Source organism: Anopheles maculipalpis, chromosome X (genome assembly GCF_943734695.1).
Source record: "Anopheles maculipalpis chromosome X, idAnoMacuDA_375_x, whole genome shotgun sequence".
Classification (NCBI taxonomy): Eukaryota; Metazoa; Arthropoda; class Insecta; order Diptera; family Culicidae; genus Anopheles; species Anopheles maculipalpis.
This window is the reverse complement of record NC_064870.1, coordinates 9,510,590-9,529,716: the sequence shown is the minus strand read 5'-3', so window position 1 is coordinate 9,529,716 and position 19,127 is coordinate 9,510,590. Positions and strand designations below refer to the sequence as shown.

The following is a 19,127-nucleotide window of genomic DNA, read 5'->3' as shown; positions in this document are numbered from 1 at the left end:
TGAAGCCCCTTGAATGATGAGGTCCCTTGGTTGATTAAGTTCAGAATGATTGGAGGCTCATTAGACGAATAGTTTCTCTTGGTATTCGAAACTCCATATTCGAGGATGATGAGGTCCCTTAGTAGACGCACAAGTTCCTACAATCAAGAGGCTCATTACACGAAGAGTTTCACCTGGTAGACGGGACGCCATAGTCGGTGATGCCCCGTTGGATGATGAGGTCTTTATGTTAGACTAAGTTTCTAGGAGCAAGAGGCTCATTGGATGAAGAATTGTTTTAGTAGACAAGGCCCCGTGGTCGGTTAAGTCCCTTTAATGATGAGGTCTCTCGGTAAATGATGTTAAGAATCAAGAGGATTGGACGAAGAGTTTCCCCTGGTAGACGAGAACCCATATTCAGCGAAGCTCAAGCTACGAGAGCGGATAACTTAGGGATAAGATCAGATGCGGTGAAACACATTAAACTACGAGGTTTCTTAGCAGATAAAGGCCAATAGCCGAGGACTAGCATGTAACTTTGTTAGAAATTTACTTAAAATACAATTAATTCAATCGCAGTTTGCCGACCACTGCCCGTAGTGAGCCGTACTGTGCTGCCGACATATACATACCGGGCATGTCGCTTGTTCACTAGCTCCTTTCTCTCCATTGCCTTCCAGATTCGGTAGGAAAAACGGCATTTTAATCTTACCGTCGAGATGGGTCCGTTCCGTTTTAAAAAGTGACCGATTCATGCTTATTGTTCGCTGTTCTAATACGTGTGCCTAGACACATCCTTCGGGACGTCTATACGTTTTGTTTTCCCCGCTCTTCTGCGCCATCGCCTAGCATCTTCTTGTTGTATCTTCCAATTTTTCGGGATTCGGTAACGACGGCGGGCTCAAAACGTACCTGTGAAGCGAAGGAGCGAACACCACATACACCTCGGAACAGAACATAAATCATTGAAGAACTGCTCGAAGCAGTCAAATACCGCCTCTACATGCATGCGTACTGTGTACCGTCCGTTTTGTGGTGGCCACAGTACGAGTCGCCCGTACCCCGGATATCATTGATATCTTGTAATTGTCACCCATCAGGGAACCGGGTGCCGTGTCCCGGAATCGATAAATCACCATTTTTCGATTGAACGGACGTTCGGTTTGCGGGTTTGTTGCTCAAGCACGGTCAGCACTGTTCCAGCGAAAAACGTCCCACCCAGCACAAGAATGGACCTTGGGTTTGTTTGCGGTTTTTTGTGTGCGGGATTCGCGTGCGAATGTAATATTCATTCGGTGTCCTTTTTTGTTCCCCCTTTTGCCCCGAGGTTGACATCGACCCAGCGCTGCCAGCCGTGAACTGGCCCATCTGTTACGTGCTGTAGGAGAGAGTTTGATCGTCTGCTGTCAAGGATGCAACGGGTACGATTGAAAGTGCATTACAAAGCACTCAAACCTCTTGGTCGAATGGCGGCATTCAGCACAAATTCGACATGTGTTCGCGTTTGATGCAATTGTGCTTTGCTGCTGTCCCGTGGATGGGGCGTGGGAGTTCCAGAGTAGCCAGACGCAATCTGATAAATTTTACAAAACGTCACATTTCCCGAGTGCGCGTACTCTGCAAAAATGTAATGCGTGGCTTTGGGGTAACGGGGAAGGAACAGTACATTCAGGTCAATTATATTTGCATGGATCTTTGAGTGTGTGTGAGTAAAAGCGGCAAGACTAATCATGACTCTGACGTTATAATGATACCAAGTACCCCGAACCTCCCCACACTCAGTGCTCTCAAACGCCCGCGTTCCCGCGCATTGTTTCCGGACCAGAAATAGCTCCAGTCGTGTAGCTGGAGCGCTCCCTCTGGCAGTACCATCCACTCCAACTACAGCTCCAAAAGTGCAACAATTCCAAACCGTTGACACAAAGTACTACTTTAAATGAAGACAGCCAACTGCGTACGTCACTTGCGTCCTCCGTTGAGCGAACAAAAAAAAACACAAACCGATTCGCAACCTATAATCAGGCCCTGCTAATGACTGCGACGAACCGGAAACCGAACTCCGATGTCGACGAACGCACTAGTTGCCCGTTGTCCTAGCATCCACCTTGACACACGCCGTTGTCCGATTTATGGAAATGGACACAAACCCGTGGAGACACATCCCAGGGTCCCGCATTGCCTTTGTCTCCAAAGTTGGGAGCGTCTATAGTTGACAGTTGCGGTAGGGGTTATGTGTAGTCGCTGCTCGTACTGTTTGGTTTAGTTAGCGAGTGTTAATAAGAAAGGAATAAATCGTGCTGCTACTGTTTAATGGCTTCCACTTCAAGAGCAGGTGAAGGAAAACGAAGGAAAACTAGGGCGCAGCCTCACAGCACTAATCGATACATCAGCTGTTAATAATAGCTGTCGGTTAAACATCTGTCAGTATTGTAGCTGGGAGCAACATATTGCACATTTGGAGCACAATAGGAAGGGGAGATGTTTGTGTTATTGTACGTCTTTATTATTTAATATACTTTATCTGCAAGATGAGGAGGCTGGGTTTTGTGCCACATTTCTTTGTCTAAGGGTTTTCTTAGTCATTATGCTATTTATAGCAGCTTATTGAGAAGTTTATGTAGCTAGACGTTATGTTAGGCATTTATGGTTTTATGTATGGAATAAATTATCGCCCAAAATCTGTAGAACCTACACTCTCTAACGTAGATTGCGGATTTTGACTCTTCAATTCTTCCTCTTCATGGCTTAACGGTTTACTAGGTCACGTATGCCATCGATTGGCTTAATAGACTTGCTGATACCACGTAGTTTGGTAGTCAGTCCTTTCTGCTCAGGAACAGTCCTGCCGTAAGAAGACACCACCAAACCAGTTCCCCGACTCATCAGTTAGGATAATTAATAAAATGTGCTTCAATCCCTACTTCACCTCATTAAAGTAACATCCTCAGGACATCAAGGGCCAAAACGCGACGCTCGAGCTATCTGATATGCGTACTTTTGGGGGCATCGTTTTGGACGTAATTGAAGGTAATCTTCGGATGATATTTCACACCATTATTAGCTAAAATTAACGACGCGCCCGGCAAAAAGGGGTTAATATTACATTAAATGAAGCACTCTTACCTCATCAGCATGAAACTACCCTTACAAAGTTCCTGAGTTGCTTTGATTTACTTCAATTGTATCAGACAAATAAATTCTACACAAACCTGACGCCGGGCACTGTACTAGTGCTAAAAACCAAGCCAACATTGGTTACAAGTCGGCCCTGGTTTTGGAACATAAAGGAGGTTTCCTTTACTCCAGAGTCTATCCCCGGAAATCGATGCCCGCCGTCACTAGCAATAGGGCGCAATCGGTGTTTGGTCCCAGAAGAAGAAGACACACAAAAAAAAACGAAGCCTAGCAGATCATTTTACGTATAATTAAAGTAATAAATCTTTATCTCTTATTTTTGTGTGGCTAGTTTTTGGCTTTTCTCGCCACGCTGTCGGTCAGCGGAAAAAAAAGTCGTTGGAAATACGGGAGGCTAGCGAAGCCACACGGGCCACATCGATTGTCTTGCCGACTTCCGCTTTCCGGAGGTTTTGTTATTTTTTTTTTCTATTCTGAGCGACCAGTTTTTTGTTTTTTCGTTTAGACCGTATGGACCCCTTTTTTGGCAGCCATGTGCTTTGCCGGGTTTTGTCTCCCGAGAAGTCCGGGCTGTGGGTTCCCGAGCGCTTTTGTTTCGTTAGTTTTATTTTATTGTGAGTTTCAGTTTTATTTCGGTTCCGCGGTCTGGTTTCCGACGATAAATTTCAATATTTTACAAATTAAGATAATTACACTCGGAGCGTCCACCTTCCCTCTCAACAGTACGGACTGAAAACCTTCTTTGGATCTCGGAGGGCGTGTTTACTCTGTGGCCAAACCGGACACTAACAATAGTTTTTTTTTCCCCCAAGATGTTTGATGTTGGCGGTAAAAGGGGGTTGTGTAATGAATCCTGAGAAGAAGGGTAATAGAGATATACTTGCGCTGTCTACTGGACCATTTTTGGATGTTGACTAGAATTATGGATGCAATGTCACAGGAGGTAAGGTAAGGAAAACAGCATGGAGATAAGGGAGGCTTGCAAGTCTCGGCTGACGTAGACAGCTCTGAAGCTTGAAGAAGCCAACACAAAGTTGGAATATTATCTTTTCTTCTGTTCTAAAATGTAAGAACAAAATAGTTTGACGGTTTTTGACAGATCACACGTTAATTTCGAAAACAAAAATCCTCACCGAAACCTTTCTACCATCCTCCAGATCGAGCGAGAAAAGCATCTGGTGCAATAATTTCGAATTCACTTGTGGCTTTTACCCTTTCTAGATCAGCAGCTTCACATTAGGCTACTTGTAGCTGCTGGTGCCGTGACCAGGATCTTTCAATTTGATTTGCCACCCACACGTCTGTCAGATGTTGCAACGCGTTTCTAATGATAGACGCGACTCCTATTGTCTGCCGCATCATGCAGACAAACAAAACAAAAGCATCACACACGCATCCCAGATGCCTGGTCGAGAATTAGGGTTGCGCTGGCCTTCAAAACCTCGTCCCGTAACTGGAGCACAGTGGCCCAAAACCGGCAGCCCTTTCGTTTTTCGATGATCCTATTAATTAGATTTTAATTAGACTTATCTCTCTTTCTCTCCCTTTACCCCTTTCACTCCCTCGTGCACACACAAACACAATCGATCTCGTGTGATGGTGTTTGATTACCGATCCCCTTGCTAGGGCATCATTATCTAGCAGGATGATGGAGGTCATCCTATCCGAGCCGGTGTGCACGCCAAACGGGGTGACACTTGAGGCGACGTTAGAATGTGACATGGTGTAAACTGTTGCTGGTGGTTAATGAAACTACCGGAACGGCCAATTTGCGCCTACTGGCGTTCGGCAATGTGTGTAAGAACAAACTGAGAACTTCCTGTTTGGTAGCAGATAGGAAAATAAAAAACAAAAACGAACCTAAAAATATCATAAGTGAAGAGTAATAATAATATTTGTCCACAGCAACATTTCCGTTTGCTTTCGCTGGTGAATGTGGTTACGGTTGATTTTTAACTGCTCATTTTCTTCTTTTCTATGCGTTTTTTTTTCCTCGTTCAAACGGTTACTTACAAGCGGAGCGTATCGCGTCTGTCATGCGTGACAGCTCGAGTGGATGCCATTTTTATTTATTTGTTGTGCAATTGTTACACTTGAGCAGTAAACAGGTCTCGCTGTGATTTATGCACGTATGGCAAGAAACTATTGCACCAGGACTTGCAGTACACGATACGTGTGGTGAAAAAATTGTCCAAGAAGTCCTACAGAAATTGAAAAACTTCAATTGGCGTCCTGTACTTTACACGTGACGAATTGTGTGTTTTTTTAAGGCCCGCTTGTGTTTGCGTAAAGATTGCAGTTAGATGCGACTCGTTAGGTATTCATTAAAATGTCATTAGCCTGAGCGAAGGAAGCGATGTTGGGGTTTGAGGTTAAAATAAATGCATTTCTCCCCTGATATACCACTCCTGTCATTTTTCTTTAGCCGCATGAAACAATGTTCCAGATCGTTGAGTTTTTTTTTACAGTTTCGGGGACAACTAAACCACAACATTGTAGCGTGGTGGTCGTATGCCACAACTGACAGTCTCCGTACGAAAGTCTACGGCCAAGGACTTCCCCAAGGAAAAACGTGTCAATCGAACCGTTGTACATCAGGTCAGTAGGAGCAGCCATTTCACAAGATCTCTGGGAGAGTTTCCGAAAATTTTCCCAACCTCCAGTACATGGCCAACATTTCCCCCAAAGTAGGCAACAACCAGCAATTTTACGACCGAACAATCAATTTTTCATACTCCACAGCAGCGCAGCACAATTGACAAAAAGAGCAAATCGGTGAACAAGCATGCTGAATGTTTATGGTAATTTATGGTTCACTCCCATCCAGCATCCCGGCAGGGAGCACTGGCACCCCCCACAACGGACAGGAACATCAAACAAAATATCAATACACTGTACGGCCACGGGACAATAACTCCCGCACCCGATGTTGGCTGGATGTCTGATTTGAATAAGAGCAATTTGCGCTGTGTCGCCCATTGTTGTGACAATCCCGGTTCGTCAGGTCTCCTGACTGGCCGTCCCGGTTTGATTATCACTACCACCAGGACACGCCGTCCGGAATGATGCAGTGCAGCTGAGCTCCTGTTGATTGGCCTGCCCAGGTTTCTGGGATCGCCTTCCGGAATCGTTTATGGGTTTGGGGCGCGAGGCGGCGGGGGAATGGAGCACAAAATGTGCCATTTATGAAATAGTTCATTTCACAGCAGCATCAAACCAACTTCCTTCCTGGTTTGGCCACTACAATTACGGTGTCGGTCCACAAAATCAACTCTCCTGCTCTGCTTTGGGTGCGGAGATGCGGCGGTTCGGATACCAATTCTACCCTACAGAGTGCTTGCTAGCAGTCACCCGCAAAGCTGATTGAGTGGCGAACCCGAACGGAAGATAACTGCAATTCAGTGTTGAGCAATTGACGGGATGAATGCAACCCGAAAGTGGATCGGTTATTATGCGGATTTTTTTTCTCCTCCCAATACTCGTCTAACAAGTGAAACACTTGAATTATGAGCGCTTTTTTTTCGTTGTTGTTGTTTGGTGCTTTCTCTCGCTCGCTCTATCAATCGATCAGTTCGTTTCTTATGGTAGTTCTAGTTGTACGGTTTGATAAAACGGACCGGACATTCGGACTGCACTGTTATTGTAGCGAACGGTGGATGATTGTAGCCCATCACAGACAATGACAATGACCATTCGGTTTAGGTACAGTATCAACTGTCAGTTCAGTCCTTTATGGCTTGTTGTTTGGCGGTGTATGCATAATTTATTGGCAAGCGAATTTGATGGTCTTGCTTCTTTTTCTGTCCACTCAAGTATGCAAAAACTCGATGCTGCATGCAAGGACTGTCGAATTGCATTACTACTATGTGTTTGTGCTGCTAGTTTTTGTGTCTCTAGACTCACAGTAAGCTACAATTTTTATGACTTTTACCTGTAAATTATGGGTTTCCATTCTCACGGTTTTTACTTGTCATTTTTTCTGTTTTTTACCTTGGAACATGGTGATCTGTAGGTCAATTTTATAAAAAAATGCTCAGATATTATAGTATATTTTATATCTGCAGGTTTAAGTCAGTTATAGTACATACTATAATGCTAAATTATAGCATTAGAATGTCACATGTAGCTACTAATCATTATTTAGTATTTCGACTCGAAGTATGTGGTTTTTATCTTAGCTATAATTAATTCTCACTTGATATAAGATGCTATAATAGAGCAAATTTTATCTGACGAAATATGTTTAATGGTAACTACTTATCTGACGAAATATTTCTCCCTAAATATGTACTTATCTGAAACGATTAAATTTATCTTTAACAGTTTAAGTATTCGTTTACTTATCAGTAGCTTCAATTATTTCGAATTACCCGAACCGTAATGTCCTCACCCAGCATGCCTTGTGCTTTATCGATGTCAAGCAGTGGATTTAACGGCCATCACAAACATCACTGCAACAGGCACTCGCCTGACAGCAGATTACACTCATCCACAGCATAATCCAGTCAAATTATCAGATTATCGGCTCACCTCAACAACCGAAATAATCGTCACCGGATCCCGGTACCAGTCCCGCTCTATAACGTGGCCACACAACCAGCGGATGAATGATGTTCGCTTTCCCACCGGGTTTTGCCGAACAGCGCAAATAAACCCCACCCGTCGAGTGCACATTTATTATCCTGTCATTTGTCATATTCGGTACGGGGTTTTGAGTCGGTGTCGGTGTGACAACTGACGGACGGAAATGCACGCAAGCAACGGAACCAACCAGTCGTCGGAAAATCGGACTCCGGCATCCGGAATGGTGATGTTGGAAAAAAAGGATGTTCAGAATACAATAGGAAAAAATAAAACGGAGAAGCCAAATTCGTGGGAATCGTACTGTGACCAGCAGCATCACAAAGTAACGCCTTTCACGCCAGGACTCAACACCGACGTGTTTGGGGTAGGTGAATGATAGGAGCAAAGAAAAACTTCCCCGCCCACCCCTCCCCTCCTCCCCACGCCAACAACCACCATTTGCTCCTGTTTGAACTTTGCCAAAGCGGAGTCGCACGCTCGAATCCTTGCTCGGTGGCATTGTTTTACATCCAGCTGACCGTTGAAGGGCCATTTTCTTTTGACCACAAAACAACATGTTTTTGTGCTCTAGAAGCATGTAAAGGCTATTATTATGATGGACGAACTAAGCGGGACCGGACCTGAAACCGGAACTATCACCCCGGCTTAGATCACTTCCTGCTCACACACGCCTACTTTCCAGCAGAGGGGAAAAAAACAAAGATGTTTGGAAAGTGCATGCATCCTCTCGGCTGCATGGTAATGCGGTGATGACTTTTACAAAACCCCGCACTACTACCATTAGCTGTAAAGTTAGGGTTTTTTTTTAATGTGCCTTTAATCATATTTTATTCCGAACAAGATGCTATTTTTCACTACGCGTTGTTTGCGCTCCAGCGGCGGGCACGCGCTTCGAGGGACCTTTGCTGAGAAAATATGCTTTCCAGCGGTAAAAAATGCCCGTCCGAAAAGCCAGTCCTGGTAGAGTATGACGGTTCCTAGGGGCGTGAATTGGTAACAATATACCTTCGGGTACGAAGAAAGGGCGAGGCGAGAACAGAATAAGAATTACCAACAAAAAATTACGGGAAGCACATGGAAAACTAGCATCATCCTGTTTAACGAAACTGATTGATACGGGGAAAAGGTACTGCAGGGTCTTACCAGCCATTGTTGTGCAATAAAGGGGACAGTATTTTAATGCGCCTATTTGTCGCTGATTGATCAGAGCTAATCATGTGAAAGATTTGTTGGGAGATGTAGCGTTCAGAAGAAGTCTTTCCCGGTAGAAATGATGTGATGTTCTTAAAGCGATAAAGAAGAACCATGATAGACAGGGTAATGTAAATTGCGACAATGAAAACAAATTGAGAGAGTTTGATTTGTGGAAGTTTAGAAGAGGAAGTTTATACTAAAATTGATGCTCAGTTTGGAGAGCAACTTTAAAATCGATTTCTTACAATGTCCTGCACAGGAACGCTTAAGTCTGGTAGCTTATTTCCTCTAGAATTTGTTGGACTGTTATCTAATGCTTCGATTGAGGAAGGACTTTTGAAGAATTTGTCAAGATTTCAAGCCCCATCCGGACGGTTCCTCCTCAGAAAGGACTGTATATGCAATTCTATCGATCCGGCCGGCGTGACCAAGTAGGTCGTTAAGCCAAGACGAAGATAGTTGAATCTTGATGTTCTAGACGTCCTCCCCAAAAACTCTACTAAAGTTTATCAGACTCCAAAGGCCTGACTGATTTTCTCCACATATACATTCTCAGATATAAGGATTCTAGGTGACAAATTGAGTATTTGTATAAACGAACCTCTGGACATCGGGATGGGTTAGGTCATGTCTTCTTAATACTCTCTCTTTTTTTCTCTGTCAGGGTCAATAAATTATGTACTCTGACATTACTCTGAACAGTATCCTTGGACTGTTGTACTTAACAGATTATCTTTCGGAGAACAAATCTACAAAGTCTTTAGCATCTACGCATGAATACAAGTGTCCATTGGGAAAACTATCTGAATCCTAAGCGAAAACTAAAATGAACGACTCATTAAACACAAGCTCAACAATATCAATCTACCACTAACTCCGACACAGAATCATCAAAAGCCGCTCCGTTCAGCTTCAACTCAGCTGACCCCACAAATATTTACACACCTCAGCGTCAGTGGTCTGTACTTTTCCGACCTCCCCGCGCCATAAGCAAATAGGTGTCAGGGTCCAGAAGCGCCAGAGCGGTTTTCCCACCATCACATAACAAATCGCGCCACAAAACACTAGGCTACCCCCTGGTGCCCGGCTTTCCAGAAAATCGATCCCCAATTTCGGTTGGCCTCTTAGTAGCGCGGCGGCATAATAGATGCCCGGCGCCTCCGACCATCTAGCGGTCTCATCAAATTGGGAATAAAACGGGGCAGCCTAGGCCTAGACCATCACCCCTTTCGGTCAGGCGCCACCAGTATGATTTGGCGGCAAATTTTCAAACAAAAAAAATCCCCCAAAAGTCTCCCACCCCCTCTTCCTTCCCCGCTTCCTTCAATATCACAAGGGGCTACTCAGTTTTTTTCACGCTCGCTCGCCATGTACTAACACCGTCATCGAACGAACCGAAGTGGTCGCAGGATCCCACGCAATTATTATTTACGCAGCAAAGCGGTATGAGTGGTTGAGTTTTTCGAATGGAGGGCGGAGAAAGGGAAGGGGAGAGGCTGCCAGCTTTTCGTCGCGTCACTGCCACGAATCTACGGCTTCTTCCCTTCCTTCACACGAACTTTTTTTTTCCTCTCTCTCTCGGTCGGAATTTGCCGTTCAAGCTTTTCGAGGTGGGTAAATTATTCTGTGCCGCTGGTCACGTTCTGATCTGCCTAACGATCGGGCTTCGGGAGGGGAGGGGGGGGGGGGGGCGTCGATCTCTAGCTCCAGCACCGGACACCGAATGGGAACGCTCCAAATTGTGGGGATCCGTCCCGTACCGCTGCACAGACGGCGACGCTCTAGGGAAAATAGGGTTTCCAGTGCCGAGAGCTTACCAGCGCGCCAAAGAACTCTAATTTTCACTCATCAACATTTTCTCAATTTCACCCGACGCCGCCAACTGCCAAAACGAAAAATGAAAGAGACGCACACAGAAACCCAGACAGACGGGAGTGGAGGGGGGGGGGGGGGGGATAGCTCTTCCAATCGTTGCATATTTTCCCAAAATTAATATTATTGTTAGTTTGTACGGTTCGCCGGTTCGGGTAAGATTTTCGGGTTTCGGACCTAGGCCGTCTATTCGGACACACACGGACGCCCAACACTGACCGAGGGTGATTTGCGTTTTGCGATCGATTTTTGGGTTCGATTCTTTCACTTCGCCAGAAGCCGGCATACGCGATGGCGCGATGATGAGGTTGGAGACTTTCATCCGGCGGCTCCCAAAGGCATTCATTATGCTCGTGTACCGGAGCCATGGGTTTCACCGTTCGCCGAGCGCCTTCGTGGCCCTAACGCGGTTCTATCGCTCACCAAAGGCTGCCCAAATTTAAGCAACGTATTGATGAGCATCACCAAAAAACTGAACGGCACTCTGTGGCGGGGCATCCGTTCCAACAACAACCGTGCCACCAGATTACTGTCGAATCATGCACACTGGTTCACCTGCGTAGTGGAGTAGAGGTTTTCGGACTCAACGCTAGAGCTGGATTGCTGGCAAACGGTAGGCATCAAATAGAAATAAGAACAACACCAAAATTCGTATAGAAAATTCTAATCCAACAAAATTGGTCCCATAATCGGGCTCAAGTATGTATATATGTCCTGTTGGTTAAGATGTGTAACCGATCTTCACTCCTCCAACACGGGGTTCCCGTAGGTTCTACGTAAACATACACCCAACAAAACAAAACAAAAGCAAAGAAAATAAGTATCTATCGATCGATGATTGAGCACCCCGAATCGATTATCGAAGCCTTCGGGAAGGGCAAGAAAAAAACCCCAACCTCCCATTAATGATGACCCATGGCTAATGGCTTCGGGCAGGGTTTATTTTACGGGACGGTTTCTTCTTCTCTTGTTTGCTTTCCTTCATGAATATGCACGTAACTAATATATTTGTAGGCAAACATCCGAATTTATTGTGTCCCTCGAACTATCCCGCAAGGATATTGGAATCCGACATTCCAAGGACCAATGCTGCTTTCTTAATAGAGGTAAAGGATCTACCTTGCTTGCTCGCTGGCGCCAGATTTGATGCGTTGCCAGAGCTATCCTTTGCCCGTTCGCCGCCCGATAATAACCATCTTTAATGTCACGGATCGGAAGAAACAGGCACAAATTAGCAAATATGGAATTTCCAGTAACAAAAAAAAATGGTGCAACCCGTTACTATTTGAATCGTACCGCGGTTGGCGGATGAAATTGCGGCCAAGAAGCATTAATTTGTTGCATTTAATTTGTTTCGTATGGCTGGCTTCGATAATAATTTGGCAAATGCTGGTCTGGATGGGTTTTTGTGTTTCAAGTCTACCTTAAAGTCAACATTTGTACGAGTCAACTAAATGTCACTCGAAAAATAAAAAACGCGGCTCAAGCAACAGAAGCAACAACAAAAACAAACATGCCGCACCGGAAAAAAGGAGGAGGAGCCTAAGGTTAGTTTTTTTTTTACTGCGTGTGTATGTGCGGAAAAATTGGAAAAACGTGGTACGCGAGGGAGGGAGAGTAAAATGACCGAAAAACGTTACAATAAGTGTTGCCTTTTTTTGTTTTTCTTTTGCAATTCTATTATCGCTTTACATTTTATGGCTTCATTTTAATGAAATATTAGAATGTAGTACACAAACAAAAAACTTAAACGTGTTCGAAAACGTTCTAAAATCAACTACTTTTGTTTTGTTTTGTAGGAATTTTCATTTAAAAATTAAAGCTAAGCTAATAACGCTTCTCGTCTAAATACAAAATGGCCGAAACGAATAGTAAACAACCACGACCATGACCGGGAATGGAAATGTGTCAAACTGTGTTGAGCGTTTTGGTGTGCTTCGTGATAAGCGGACACCTTAACAGCAAAACCCGCAACTGAAACTTACCGAAAGGTCGGCTAGAGCAATATGGTGGCGTCTTGTTTAAGATAAGAGGCGAATGAGGTCTTACAGTGACCAAAGTGACACTGTACAGAAATGGACAACACAGTGTAGTGCTGCCCTGTGCCCTGTGCCTGGTAGCAAATAGATATAAAGCAAATAAACTGGCACTGTTATTTGCGCGCCATAAAGTGTCCAGCATTGGTGTCTTTGTTGCAGAAAGTAAGGTACTGTTCCTGGTTTATGTTCATATGACATATAACTCAGCGTGAAATATCTCAAATCAGCACCCGTAACATCCGGCGTTGACCTCAATTGTGCTTCGGCAACGCGTGAAAAATCCACACCGTTTATTGGCGTTCAGTCGTAAAGCTATCTACAAACAAGCCGCAATGACAAATGGCTACACTTAACGACTCATCGCACAGTCTTTTGCATTTCCTCTCTCGTTCGCTGCGTCTATTAGTGGATAACGTTTGCGGTGAGTTATGACACATGTCAAATTGAATGTGGCAAGAAAATAAAACGTTCCGAACCCGTAGTTCTTCGTATCGCCTTCGCTCGTCAAACAGTGTGCATGTCGTTAGTAAGATTGTTGTGTTCATCTGCAGCGCGCGGTAAACATTAAAACCAACACGCGAAATCGCCCATTGCACGACGCCGCCCAAAGTTGGCGGCGTGGCTCTGCTTTACGCCCGGGTCATCTCGGGTCGGCTAGAGAAAGACATCAAACAACCGTCAACTGTTACGGTGGATGTTTTCGGCGAAACGGCAAGCACGTGTACGGCAGGCCAGGTCCAGGCTCCAGATGCGTTACCCCCACTGGCTGACCTTACCAAGGCAAGGGTAAAACCCCGTAAGAAGTCATGCTGTGATCTGTTGTTGTAGTTAGGTGCCCAAAAGAAGAAGACAAAAAAAAAGAGCGTAAGCCAGTACGCCGCCTATTAAGGGCCGGCCCCCGTTGTACAGCCCCCTGATTAGACTCCCGCAGTTTCGGTTCTGGGACGCTCAGAAACAGTCCGTCCGTCACCCTATAATTGTAGGGAAATGGGCGCACGTTCCTTGGCCGGAAGCACCCATCATGTTCGCCGGTGTGCAAAAGATCTGATTTTTATTAAAAAGGCATGAAAAGATTGCGACCCGATATTCTAGCCGGGAGGTCCGTCGAAAAGCTGGGCACACTTCCACCCCGTATGTGCAGAACTTGCCGTGAGGCAAAAGTGGGCAAATCCTTTCAGAAGGACGTGAGCTGGTTGGTTAAGCCACCCGGAGGGTTTAGAACTTGCTGTGCCATTTTTTTTTCGATATCGTTCATCTGGTTTGATGCAACGGTTTTCTGTGATGCACCCAGAGGTTTCAGCAACTTCACGCAAGATATCTTCAAATAGACTTGTAAAAGGTTATCGATGTAACAGTCGTTTTAGTGGTCTATTATCACCAAACAACAACATCCTTGCCGCTTTGCGGCGTTAGTAAGAACCGCATCAAACAGAAAGCTGTAAGCGTCCTATTAGTACCAACGCCGCAAAGGATAAGATATTGAGCCTCGTTTTCTTTCGTCTTTCGGTCTAATGTTTCGAGCGATAAATCAGTCTGGACGGAAAGTGCCCACACTAGAGCGTGCTGTAAGACGACCCAATTTTCTCGTCCGACACCGATGACAGATGAACTTGAGGACGCTGGCGCCACTTTGAGCATGACCACACGCTGCCCGAAGAGGAAAACCCCGATATCGAACCGATAGATTATTGATGGGACTCGAGGCCCAAGGGCCGGCACGAAACCATTCCAACCGGCTTGGTTCAAACGATCTGAACAAATTTTTAATTGACCGGAACTAAAATAAGCCTCTACGGCAAAAAGGGATCGCAAAAAAAAAAGCAGAGCAGCTAGACGATGAACGACACCGACACAAAATGGAGCTCCGGAAAAAGGGTCTGTCCCGGACCGGACGGCACCAAAGACGAAGCAGGGGCATGGAAGGATCAGCGGCCAAGAGAGTGCTGAGAAAAAAAGGTCCAACCTTTCGGGGTGAATGATTTATCGGGATGTTGCTATTGTTGTACGGACGATCTTTGGTGCGTTGGTGATGGTGGTTGCGACTGTGAATCGCGACAGCTTCGACTGTAGGCGCGGCTGTGGGGTTGCGCTTGTCGCCTGAGCAGGTGCTAACGTAACCTTTCGTCTCGGATAACACCAAGCATGGGTGCTTCGGTAGGTTCATTCGGTGTCGAGCAGGCTATTCAAATTTGGCAAGGAAGTCTTTAGGGATATTGTTAGAATTCACACAAAAGTTTACTTCGTTTCCTTAGGTTGTCAAGTATTCCGTACAATTGACATGCGTTTCCGGGGTTTCTTTTCGGATACTGGCGTAGAGGTAAGGATATCTGCTTTCATAACAGCAGAATGTCTTTATTGTAGATCTTTGAAGCTCCTTTGATTGTAGAATTGCATAGCTACCAAGCCTAAGTTGTTACAGACCTTAGAACCTTGACAGGACCTTCAAGACTTGGAATAAAATGAGGTAATCGCTCGTCTTTCCCCAGAGAATGGGTTTTTTTTTTAAATAAATTGTTTAAATATTGAGCGGCGGAAACGATTTGCAAGAATGTTTGATTACGCCTATAGTTAGGCAATCATTTGTCATTTCAGTGTGAATAAGAAAAAAAAGGCAATGTTTTAGAATCTTTTGTATTAGCCCTATGAAAACAGCAAAGAGGATTAAATAGGAAATAGATTTGAGTCTTTCTTTTCGTCATAAAATTGCTTATATCTCTAAGCAGTAGATGCTATAAAAAAGGATACTAAGCTGTCAGCTGGCTATTAAAATCTTTCAATTTCGTCTAATTGTTTTTCTCCACTTACCAGCAAATAATGTTTATTTATTTGGTGCTCTACACGCTTCGGCAGTTAGTTTAGATAATGCTTTCCGATCGTACATGGAACCCTCTGGTGGGCGTCGTACGGCGGCACACTCAACCAATTTGTCAGCGAAAGGGCCCTAAAATCATGACTTCCACTGATGTCAAAAAAACACCCTCTCTGCCGGCGAATCGAAAGCGAATCTAACGAACACACACACACAAATGTCTATCGATAAGTATCGAAACATTCATTCAACAATAAAAACCCTGAGCGAACCAATTTCGCCCGACGACACGGCGTCCTTCACGGGCAAGGCTCATCTTACCTTTCCGCCCGCGTTCCAACGACGAACGGCGACCGTGGCCCATGAATATAATTTAGTCCTGGGGCTCTGGCTGTGTGTGCCGGATCCGCCTTCGGTAACCGCCCTCCAAACTCCACCCAATGCTTCGGAGTACGGAAACGGCCCATTTGCGCCCTTCTTCTTGAAGATCCTCACCTTTTCGGGGTGTGTTTTTTTGTTGTTGTTGTTGTAGTTGCTGTGTTCCTAAACCAGTGCAGCTTTACTTTGGGTCTATTATATGCGTTTTGCTGCTCCCTTTCGGGTCCTTTGCCTTTCCTGCCTCCGTGCAATTGCATACTATTATGGACTGCCAGGACCTAGGCGAGCGAGAATGCGCGCGCGCGCGCGTCAGTCCTCCTCCTTCTGGTCAGGGATCAGGGGCGCCTCGGCGATATGGCGCACCGGCTCGCGTTGATCCTTTAGCGAATTGGGCGAAGGACGCTGCAGCCGTTCTCGGTACCCTTAGGCGGCATTTTTCATTTCATATTAATAGTTTTTACTTTTTCCTCTTACTTTCGGACCAGGGTTTTTCCCGTTGGCCTATTTCATTCATTCGCACCCAAGCTTCCCGCTCTTTTCGGGTGTGCTTTATTAATAGACTTCCGACCGAAGAGAGGTAGAAGCAGGAATGGAACAACAGCAGCAACAACAAAAAACACACTGTATTTCTACAGAAACGCTCGCATCGAGCGGTAACATCGGTACGGAACGGTGCGCCAAACCAGAAATACATTATCACATCTGTCACTTAATTATATGGTTTCACGCATTGCAGCCGCTACTCTCGGCATTAACGGCTTGACGGAGCCTGGGTGCTCCTATGAATGGGTGCTCCTAGTTAGCTGTCCACACACACACACACGCACATACTGATACACTGCGACGCGAAAGGCTGGAGTAGTAGCACATGTTTCTTCTCAATTGAAAGCTAGATCTAGATTTCAAAAATATCTCTATCAGAATGACTTTTTCTATAGCATAATAATACTTTCTTACTCCAAAAAGCGTTTAAAGTTTTTTGAAAGTGGATACTCTTCCAATCTTGCCTTAAACCCCTAAAGTTAGGCAACGAATTGTAATATTCAGCAATATTCAGATTTCCCTCTGCAGCCCATCACTGTCACCAGCTTGTCATCGATTGGTAGTAGCAGTAAGGTTTGACAGATCGTTTCAGCATTGTTTGACGGTGATTGATTTGATCCGAGCTAAAAAAATCGGTGATACCTGCAGCTTTTTTTTTCTCTTTTTTAAGATTTTTCTAATTGAAAAAAGACACACGCACAGGCACACATCTCGTCACTATAATTTCCTTTATTCACCTTTCTTTTACAACACAATTTGCGATTGTAGGTTTTTTGTTCTTCTTGCTTGCATGTTTTGAAGCCAAACTGACAGCAAGCGGCCGATCGATAGCGATCGTTGATTGACTAATTATAATGCGTTCGGCGTACCACGAGCCCTCGAATCTCGGCTTCCTTGTTTTGGCCTTTAGGATTGATTTTGGAGTAAAAATAGGTGTTTTATCTTTTGAGTATGGATTATTCCTTACAGCATGAGAACACAATGTTTGATTAGCATTAAAACCTAGGTAGAGATACCTCTAGTTTTACTCTAGGTCTAGGAAATCTAGGAAGCTAGTATTGATCCCTTGATGGACAGCAAATTCTAAAGTATAATTCCCAATTTCTTGGTCTACCGTCAGGACACTCTGCAAAATAATTCAGTATTCATTAGTAGCAGTTTAATCTTGGAAAAAAGTGGCAATACAAACGTAGTTACTCATTTGCTCGTTTCCGTGCTGCAAAAAAACTCACACAAACACACTTTTACCTACCTCGACCATTTCCAGAGCTCGAAAAAAGGACCCTTGCGCACCGGAAGCGTGCCTTTCAAAGGGTGCGTTACCTATTGCGCTTTATGTGACGATGACGATCGCAGCACAAACGTTGCTGCAACAAACCCTTGATGGATTTATTTTATCGTTTCATCTGTGCCAAATAGGAAAAGAAAAATAGAAATAAAAAATCGGTGTCTTCCTTGATCGTTTTTTTTTTCTCTTCTCCCGTTACGAAGCTTATAGGGTAAAACCAGCCCGGAACAAAACACAAATAAAAATTAAAAGAAACAGCACCCAGCAAAGGGTGCTGCACATTTGTGTTTGGGCATATTTAGGCATCTCTCGCAGTAGTTCGTCCAACTTACTACCGGTACAATAGTACGACGACGTACGCGCGACACACATTCGTCGTCTGCTGGGCAAGGGCGTGTCCTTTTTCTGGTTCTAGGGTGACAAATCGACTCGATGTCGCTAAGTTATGTCCCGGCGTTCGGTCCCCGGCGTCCGTTCCTTCGTGGGCTCACACAATTCCGCCTGCCATGCCTTTTGATGATCAGGCACAATGGGTATAATTATATACAATTTTTATTTTTAATGTATGCAATGCTTCTCTATTAATTACATGTCCTATATTAATAATCATAGAGTACTGGCATATTAAAATCGTCACACAGCCAAAGGAACCAGGCCTGGACGGTTGAGAACGTTGCGCTCTACTACTGGCGAGTAATATGGTAGTAGCCGCTAGGTGAAAGTTTTTCCGCCGTTCTGGTACCGTGATGTGTGGTAAGTTAGAAAGTGCTAGCCAAAAAGGACCTCCAATCGATACGGGAAGGAATGCTGCTGGAGACGAATGATGCAAGAGCATGGAGTTTCTATTCTTAAAATAAAAACAGGACAGGAGTGCTGCTGGTGGCCTTGACTTTAAAAAGAGCAAAATCAATGCTCGTGCTTCTCTGGAGGTGTTCTTGACAAATGACTGAAAGGACTGAATATTCATTGTGATACAATCGCAGAAGTCACGATACAGTAAAGAATTTTTTTAAAGATTGACATCTAGTGGGTCTTCTAGAGGTCCTTAAATATTATATGGACCGTTACCCCGTAGTGGGTACTAGTGTTGGCGTTTCTGATTCGAGCTTAGCAAAATAATTCTGTTCCTTTTCTTTATCGTTCCCTTCCGATCCTTTTTTTTTCGAGTGGGGCGCATGGCACAGTGTGCGATTAAAATTATCCGAAATCAGGTTGAATCCTGCAATGGTGATTTTGAGTCTGTTCCACGAAAAAAGAAGCACACCAGACGGTCGGATTGCTTAAGCAACGACGAATTGCAGAGACA

The 19,127-nt window shown here is 44.7% G+C and overlaps 5 protein-coding genes across 9 annotated transcripts in view; 2 read left to right on the top strand and 3 right to left on the bottom strand.

Annotated features, from left to right (window-relative positions):
* LOC126560468 (60S ribosomal protein L10-like) overlaps window positions 1-19,127 on the top strand; it is a 277,878-nt gene that overhangs the window by 116,616 nt on the left and 142,135 nt on the right. The gene's annotated exons all lie outside the window — the stretch shown is intronic.
* LOC126561545 (probable 60S ribosomal protein L37-A) overlaps window positions 1-19,127 on the bottom strand; it is a 450,882-nt gene that overhangs the window by 292,917 nt on the left and 138,838 nt on the right. The window contains exon 4 of one of the 4 annotated variants that reach the window (XM_050217797.1): window positions 10,311-10,320. The exons of the other annotated variants lie outside the window; for them this stretch is intronic. Within the exon in view, the coding sequence (XP_050073754.1) occupies window positions 10,317-10,320 (4 nt within the window). The 3' untranslated portion in view covers window positions 10,311-10,316. Of the gene's footprint in view, window positions 1-10,310; window positions 10,321-19,127 lie in introns of those variants that run through there. 4 annotated transcript variants of the gene reach the window in all.
* Window positions 1-19,127, bottom strand: part of LOC126556672 (actin nucleation-promoting factor WASL) — a 159,723-nt gene that overhangs the window by 8,735 nt on the left and 131,861 nt on the right. The gene's annotated exons all lie outside the window — the stretch shown is intronic.
* The window catches only part of LOC126568394 (transcription factor btd), a 147,106-nt gene that overhangs the window by 90,729 nt on the left and 37,250 nt on the right, over window positions 1-19,127 (top strand). The window lies entirely within an intron of this gene.
* LOC126558141 (aminoacylase-1A-like) overlaps window positions 1-19,127 on the bottom strand; it is a 220,867-nt gene that overhangs the window by 182,985 nt on the left and 18,755 nt on the right. The window lies entirely within an intron of this gene.